Below are 8,294 nucleotides of genomic sequence, written 5' to 3' on the forward strand. Positions count from 1 at the left end.
AAAAAAAAAAAAAACTTAAATTTTCTGAGAAAAAAATATAACATTAATATTCTTAAAAATTTGACTTTCCGAGAAAACTCCAAAAAATTCTTAGAAAAAAAAAATCACATTTAAATTTATTGCAATTTTTAATTTCTTTTCAATTTTCTGTGCTCCTTTCTTCGCGGATTTATTAATTGGAATTAATTAGTAAAGTTTCAAATTACTATACAAGGCATAAATGATCTCAACAATGGTGAAGCAGAAATCTGACCTCTGAAGTTGTTTAAATTGAATATATATGTTATCCGATTCCGATATTGTGCAATTGGAATTTCTATTTTGTTAAAACTATTGCGCAATTTCTGGTTTTTTATTCAAAAATAAATATTCCTGGTTCAATGTTTAATGTTTGCTTTTCCCACCAGACAGTTAATTGACATTAACATGGGAAATATTTATAGTTCTGTGTATGCTTGGAATTTGTTAATATTTGATAAATCGCTAAGTGGGAGGGAATATTTAATTATCGGGAAATTAAAAAAAAAATCAATTTAATAAAAAAAAATTTTTTTTTTTAAATTAATTTAATCAAAAAAAATTAATTTAATTAAAAAAAAATTTTTTTTTAAATTAATTTAATCAAAAAAAATTTTTTTTTTTAATTAATTTAATAAAAAAAAAAAAAAAAAAAAATTAATTAAAAAAAAAAATTTCCCAAAAAAAAATAAAAATTAGCAGTTACATAAATAAAAAAAGTTACATCAACATCATCAAAGCACCTAAATTAGAATTGGAATTTCTTCTCTGGAAGGTTGACCCACAAAAAACAGTGGCTTTCTAACAAAAAGCAAAGATCTCATTGATCTTAAATAAAAATTTGGGACGGTTTACCGTATTTTCCGTCCTCTACAACCAGAACTTCTTCCATTATTTTAACTATTAAAATTCCAGAAATAAAAACAAATTAGACATGCAAGAACAAATAATTATAATAACAAAAAAAAAAAAAAACGTCCCACTCCGGTTCTATCCGAAATCGGTACAGGTTCCCTTTCCCAATGTTAAGACGCCCAATAACGCAGTACTAAAGTCAGTTGTTCTACCACCAGGTAAAACCGCGACCCCCATTTGTAAGAGCTGAAGTTATAAAGCTCATCAAGGCACAGAGCTCAGATACGTCGGTACTCTCGCGATCTAAAGACCGTCGTCATAGAATATCACAGAATTTTTATTTTAATTTTTTTTTATCACTTGTGATGTGCTAGTGCTGCGGTAAGTTAATTATTTATTTAGTGAGAGTGTATTTACATTTTTTATTAATCCTTTCTCGGCCGTGTGAAAGTTTGTGATAGCTAATTTTATCGCCTAGATAAATTTTACTTTTATTTTTATATTTAAATTATTTAAAGGAAAATTTTTAAACGCAAAGATAACAATTGTAATTAGTGCGATTTTACGAGCATTGTTGGTTTAATTATTTTTTCCTGGTTTATATATATATATATATATATATATATATATATATATATATATATATATATATATATATATATATATATATATATATTGTTGCAAAGTATTACTTTTATCTTAATTGTTTACTGCTTGTTTCAGGTGATGGCGAGTTTAATAAATTCTACTGCTACGCTTATTGGTGATGCTTATGATTTTTATTTGTGGACGCTTTCTATATCAGGTAAGAAATTTTTTGATAAAAAAATTTTTATAGAAAATTATATGCCATATAATTTTATATAAAATTATATCGGGATCATAAATCATATAATTATACATAAATATTAATTTTAAATTATATTTAAAAAAAAAGTCGTATAATTTTATATAAAATTATATCGCGATTATAAGTCATATAATTATATATAACGACTTATATAAAATTATATGAAGTTTTTTTTCTACTTAAAAAATTAAAAAAAAAACTTTATTATAAATATTTATATAAAATTATATCGGCATTATAAGCTATATAATTTTATATAACTAATTATAGGAAATTATATGAGGCTAAAAACAATATATAATTTTTTTCTATATAATTATATATAACTGGTTATATAAAATTATATTGTCAAAACTCATATAATTCTATATAAAATTATACTAAAATTTCTAAAACAGATGAAAGAACAAAAGGATGGCTCCTTGTGGACTCTCCAGTCCCAACATTGTTCTACACAATGATATATCTTTTAATTGTCTGGACTGGACCTAAGCTTATGAAAAAACGGAAAGCGTTCAAGCTCACATGGCTTTTAGTTCCTTATAATTTTGCAATGGCAGCGCTTAACGCTTACATTGCTATCCAAGTAAGTTAATCCCATAAAAAAAAATTAATCAATTAACATTGATAAAAAAAATTATTATTACAGCTTTTTGTCGCTTCTTTCAAATTAAGTTATAGTTATGTTTGTCAACCAATTAGAAATGTTTGGAAAGCTGAAGAATTACAGGTAAAAAAAAATAATAATTATTACACTGTACTTTCTTAATTATTGACATTTTTAAAGATGTAAACTCATCTCGATGTTACACTCATCAAGAGCTTTCATTTGAGTACCCACATGCATTTTTGATATATTTTTTATATATACATATTTTTATATATACATATATACATATATATGATATATATAAATATATGAAATATATGAAAAATTGATGTGGGTACTCAAATGAAAGCTCTTGATGAGTGTAACATCATGATGAGCTTAAATCTTAAAAAATGTCAATATTTCTCAAGATACAAGGTCATTTCTTAATAATGTAGATAACAATAATAATAAATAATTATTTGTAGATTGCAAATGCAGTATGGTGGTATTACTTCAGTAAATTGCTCGAATTTTGCGATACATTTTTCTTCATATTACGGAAAAAAGACAATCAATTAAGTTTCTTGCATGTTTATCATCATTCAACAATGTTCTCATTATGGTGGATCGGTATTAAATGGGTGCCCAGCGGGTCTAGTGAGTAATTACAATTATTACAATTACAAAGATAACTGTATTTGCGTGATGGTTGATTAATTTATCGTCGCAATTATTGTTATCAAAAGTAAAAACGTAAACAAAGTCAAGTCAAGCAATATAATAAATAACAAATTTTTTTTTTGCTATTCTTGCCTGCAGCATTTTTACCGGCGATGGTAAACAGCTTCATCCACGTTCTGATGTACTCGTACTACGGATTGGCCGCTTTCGGACCAGAGGTCGCTAAACACTTGTGGTGGAAGAAATATCTGACAATACTACAGTTGATCCAGTTCACAAGTGCTCTAGTTCTGGGGATCAATGGCATCAGGTCCGGGTGCGACTTCCCGCTTTGGATGCAGTATGCACTTGTGTTGTACATGATCTCATTTATTGTATTATTTGGTAACTTTTATGCCAAGGCTTATATTGCCAAGGTAAGTTTCGTTGTTTTATGTATAATTATATTAATATTTAATTTTATATAATTATATATAAATATTTTGTAGAAAATTATATCAAGGTACAAAAAGCCATATAATTTTACAAAAAATATTTTAGAAAATTATATTAATGCAAAAAGTCATATAATTATACATAAGTGTTTTTATAAAATTATATGACAGTCAAAAATTATATAATTATATATAACTAATTTTAGAAAATTATATCACGGCCAAAAGTCATATAATTATACATAACTAGTTATATAAAATTATATAAAAAAAAAATTAATAGTAATTTTGTATAAAATTATATGAAGTTTCTTTTTGTCCAGTTTTGAACAATTAATTTTATGACTTAATATAATTATATAAAATTATATGGAACTTATATAAGTCATATAATTACTTATAACTAGTTATATAAAATTATATGAAATTTTTCTTAAGCTTTTAAAACAATCTAAATTTTTTTTTAGAATTCTATATAATTTTATATAATTATATTTCGACCAAAAGTTATATAATTATATATAAAAACTTATATATAATTATATACATTTTTTTTTCTATATTATTTAAAATTAAATGACTTTTTACATAATTTTATATAATTAACCTTGAAAAAAAGTCATATAATTTTATATAAAATTATATAAATTTTTTTTTACAAATTTTATACAATAAATAAATTTTCTATAACATTTTCAGGGAAAACAAGCATATTCAAACCATCAAGCTCGAGTAAACGGCCGACGAAATGGCGCCAACGGAGTTAAAAAAGTTCAATAAAAAAAACAAGAAAAATTAAATAATAATAATAAAATAAAATAAATACAATAATATATTACAATAAAAATAAGAATAATAATTTAAGTATAAAAAATTCTTTTTAGAGTAAAATAAAGAAAATAAATAAAAAATCAGCACAATAATGACGCGACATTACCGAAGACTAATGCGCGTGACACTTTCATAAGAAAAAAAAAAAAAAAAAATCTAACAAATGACTGTAATAATTCTTGGACCTAAAATGATGACCGTGACTATTAAAGTAATAAATTTTGTACTTAATTTTTCTAAGGGAATATAAATAACAATACAATTTATATATAAATATACAATTAAAAAAAAAAAAATTAGACTAGTGTAAATAATTAAAAAAAAAAAAAAAAAAAAAAAAAAAAACACAAATTAAAACTTAAATGCTTATTTAATAATTTTAATAGAATATTATTTAATGTTGTTTTCTTTGATAGTTAAATTTTAGTTTATTATTATTATTATTATCAGAGGATATTTATTTATTGTTTTGTACTGCAATAGAACTGCCATTGGATGATAAATTAAAAAGACTTTTATAATATTCGAGATTTTTAAATTTTGTACGGTATTTTTTAAAATTTTTTAAGCAATAAAAGTTGTTATGTTTAATAAAAAAAATTTGTTTATTTTTTCGAACCTTAAAATAAGAAAAATTTAATTTAAGCTACTGAAAAAATGGCTGCAACTCCTAAAATATTGATTTTAGGACAAAAATAATAGGAGAGGAAAATTGTAGCTTAGGAAATTTCCTATCGAAAACCCCCCTACTTTTTAGGTCTATCTTCAATATTTTAGGAGATATCCCAACAAAATTATAAAAAATATTAATTCTACTCGCGAGTCCGCAAGATGGCGACACAGAACCACAAAGAAAAAATTTTTCCAACATGGCGCTGCAGATTGCAAACAATTGAGAACTCAACTGGCCCGGTGACTTCTTGAATCTTCGTAGATAAGAAGAAATTGAGGAGTTCTTCTTTACCATCGTACCGAAGATTAACGACGTAGCCGGAAATGAAGTAGACGCGGTGCAGCTGCTCAAGATGGCCGTCTTCTGGGTCCTGAGTAGCCAGTGACTCTAAGTAGGGCTTGAGGACCGAAGAGGCGTGTTTGTTGAAGATGGTGATGAAGCCTAGGCGACTGCGCAGTTGCGACAAATTGTCCTTAAGGTAACTTTCTATTTCTTCCGAGTCGTCGGAGGCGGGCTCGGGGTCTAGGATTAAAGTTTCAGGCTCTCTAGGAGTTGCAGATATTGAAGTTATCAGCTGCCAGTCCTTTGAGTTCTTGAAGTTGAACCGGAGGTTGGAGAGAGTTGAAGTTTGGAGGTTCTTCCAGATCTACAGAATTTTGATCAAGACTTTATAAAAATGGCTATAACTCCTAAAATATTGATTTTAGGAGAAATTTTTATGAGACTAAAATTGTAGCTTAGGAAATTTCTTATCTAAAACACTTCTACTTTTCAGGTCTATCTACAATATTTCAGGAGTTACAATAATTTAAAAACAACTTACCCCGCCGTGACTAATCATCCTGTGAATTTTAACCAACGAGCACGCGCTATCGCCAATTTTCCCCCTCTCCCCATTTTCGGCATCCCAAACTTCCACCTCCTTGCCCACAGTGACGACATACGCCGCCAGGTGTCTCACCTGGGAGCTGCCAATCACGACAAAAGCTTCCTTATCCTCGCCAGCTAGCAAGCTCGCTAGCAGCGCGGCCCTTCCAAAGTAATCCACTTTTCCAATCTTGAGCGCCTGCCTCGGTAAAACAGGTCCGACTTCCCTCGGCAGGTTCCTCAGTTTCATAACCAGCTCCTCGCCTTGCCCCTCCAGGCTCTCGAGCTTGTACGGCACCACGCACCTTTGCAAAGTCTTCGCAAGGACATCAATCCTGATCTTGTCTTCCTTCCCGAAGTTCTTCTTTACCTTCAGACACACATAGATCCTCGTGTCGCCATTTTCTTTGTATCCGAACCTCAAAACCGGTTTCTTTAACCTCGACAAGGTCACCCAGCGCTCAATCTCGAAATAATTTTCGTTACCTTCAGTCGGTATCGCAGATTCTCCGAGCCATTGGAGCCCCCAGGTGGGATGCTGGTCGTACAAGATCATCTTGATGCCCATTTCCTCTTCAAAGTTCTTCGGAAGCCCGAAATTGAACGTCTCCTGCCATATTGGGTTCGCAGAGTCCGCCATTTTGGTGACTTCAACAATATCTCCCCACTGAAGCACTAAAACAGGATTAGCGCGGCCATTTTCTTCTCTAACCGGCACCTGGACGGCTCTAAGCACCGTCAGAGCCAGCACTTCATTTTTTTCGACCATTATCTGGGCCTCAGGCTTGCTGTCGGCCATTTTGAGGGGCCTCAAGGGCCTAGCGGCCTCGAACCAGCCATTAAAGGTGATGTCTCTAAAAGAAAACGTCGCTGGCTCGTTTATGACCTTGGTGGCGGCTTCTATAACTGTTTTAGCGGCCGGTTGGACAGGTGGCGCCTCGATGCAAAGTCCAGGGTCGACCAGCGCGAAGAATGGCGGCTTCTGGGCCCTAGCGGGCCTCAAGGCCACGTTCTGGGGGTCGTTTGGGTCCGAAGTAGGCGGAGCGTGGTAACTCTTTGGCTTTGTGGGGGCTTCGAGGCTCACCAAGGCCACGCATTGGCCGGAGATCAAAGGAGAGGGGAGCGAGAAGTCGATCGTGATTGGGTGGTTCTTCACACACCGGCTAGGCAGTGGCAGGGGCAGGATCACCGAGGAGGAGCTCGAGGTTAGCTTCAGGCTCAAGTTCGGCTCCTTCTTAAGCAATAATTTGCACAGCTTGGAACAAAATGGCGGATATATCCGACAAATGGCAGTCTCTTGGTGCAAGAGGCTTGCTGAGGTTATCAAGCCCGGGTCAGCCATTTTGAACTCGCTTATGGAGAATTCGAGGACTCGTGACTGCGGAGAGGGCACTCGGGAGGTTATTATCTTCCGGTGGCTGTCTAGTTGGTAAGGCTTTACTATTTCCGTCGTCAGAGGGCCTGAGGAGACGTACAGCCCGTCTTCCGAGAGCTTTTGCGGAGAAGATTGGCTTCGCGGGTGGGAGGTTAAATGCAAGACTGAAGATGAATGTGGCGCTGGGAGACGCGCGCGGGAGAACTTGAAACTGAGTCTTCGGTCTAATGTCGGCTCTTCGAGGCCGAGAATGAAGTCTAGGTGCTTTGACATTATTATTTAACACTTTGCACTTTATTTTCACTTAACACTTTTTAAAATTTAATTAATTTTAATTTTTTTTAATTAATTTTTAACACTGTTAGTTTCTAAAATGTTCTGAAAGGAATACTGAGGAATTTTCGGGCACGGATGGCTGTATGACAACAAGTGGATATGTTGTGGCTTTGTTGTCATGGTAACGTCACGCATGAGCGACTACTGGTTTTATAATACAGGGTTGTAAGTTGAAAGTTTTAAGTGTGTTTCATTAAAATAAATTATTTTAATTTTTTTTCTTAGAATTATTTTTATTGAAATTATTTTTGATCAAAAACAATTTTAATTAATAAAAAATAATTTTTTAATTGATGCAAAATATAATTAAAGCTTGAAAAAAAAAAAAAAAAAAAAATTGTTTTTTAAGTTTAGTTTGAAAAAAATCTGTAAGATGGCGTTGCGCACCGGATTAGGAACTACGTCACTTTCCCGCGAAAATTCAAATTTAAAAAATAATTTTCTATTTAAGAAAGTCACCTAGACATATTTAAATAATTTTTTTAATAACTTTCAATTTACAACCCTGTTTTAATATTTAAAAACCAAATAAATTATTTGTAATAAAAATTTATTATACAACATATCTATTCAATAAACAGTTCATCAATTAATATAATTATCAATATATATATATATATATATATATATATATATATATATATATATATATATATATATATATATATATATATATATATATATATATCAGTTAATTCCTCTTAATCCTAATGAGAGTATGCAGTTATATTATCAATAATAATAATAATAATAATAATAATAATAATAATAATAATGTGCGA

The 8,294-nt window shown here is 30.7% G+C and overlaps 2 protein-coding genes across 3 annotated transcripts; one reads left to right on the forward strand and one right to left on the reverse strand.

Annotated features, from left to right (window-relative positions):
• Positions 1 to 1,098: 1,098 nt before the first annotated feature.
• LOC141525568 (very long chain fatty acid elongase 4) lies at positions 1,099 to 4,289 on the forward strand. Of its 2 annotated transcripts, none has more exons than XM_074240118.1 (7): positions 1,099 to 1,254; positions 1,597 to 1,678; positions 2,122 to 2,309; positions 2,373 to 2,453; positions 2,801 to 2,972; positions 3,135 to 3,412; positions 4,130 to 4,289. In XM_074240118.1, exons 2-7 carry the CDS (start codon positions 1,600 to 1,602, stop codon positions 4,208 to 4,210), a joined length of 879 nt encoding a protein of 292 aa, XP_074096219.1. In that variant the 5' UTR covers positions 1,099 to 1,254; positions 1,597 to 1,599; the 3' UTR covers positions 4,211 to 4,289. The 2 variants fall into 2 exon arrangements, with proteins under 2 accessions (XP_074096219.1, XP_074096220.1); XM_074240119.1 differs by lacking the exon at positions 1,099 to 1,254 and adding an exon at positions 1,307 to 1,446.
• A 140-nt stretch (positions 4,290 to 4,429) lies between these two features.
• On the reverse strand, positions 4,430 to 7,724 carry LOC141525536 (uncharacterized). Its single transcript, XM_074240078.1, has 2 exons — positions 5,758 to 7,724; positions 4,430 to 5,580 (listed from the first exon to the last, which is right to left on the reverse strand). Exons 1-2 carry the CDS (start codon positions 7,447 to 7,449, stop codon positions 5,074 to 5,076), a joined length of 2,199 nt encoding a protein of 732 aa, XP_074096179.1. The 5' UTR covers positions 7,450 to 7,724; the 3' UTR covers positions 4,430 to 5,073.
• Positions 7,725 to 8,294: the final 570 nt, after the last annotated feature.

Source organism: Cotesia typhae, unplaced genomic scaffold (assembly GCF_013202065.1).
Source record: "Cotesia typhae breed Kobodo isofemale line unplaced genomic scaffold, CoteBio_Ctyphae contig_26, whole genome shotgun sequence".
Lineage (NCBI taxonomy): Eukaryota > Metazoa > Arthropoda > Insecta > Hymenoptera > Braconidae > Cotesia > Cotesia typhae.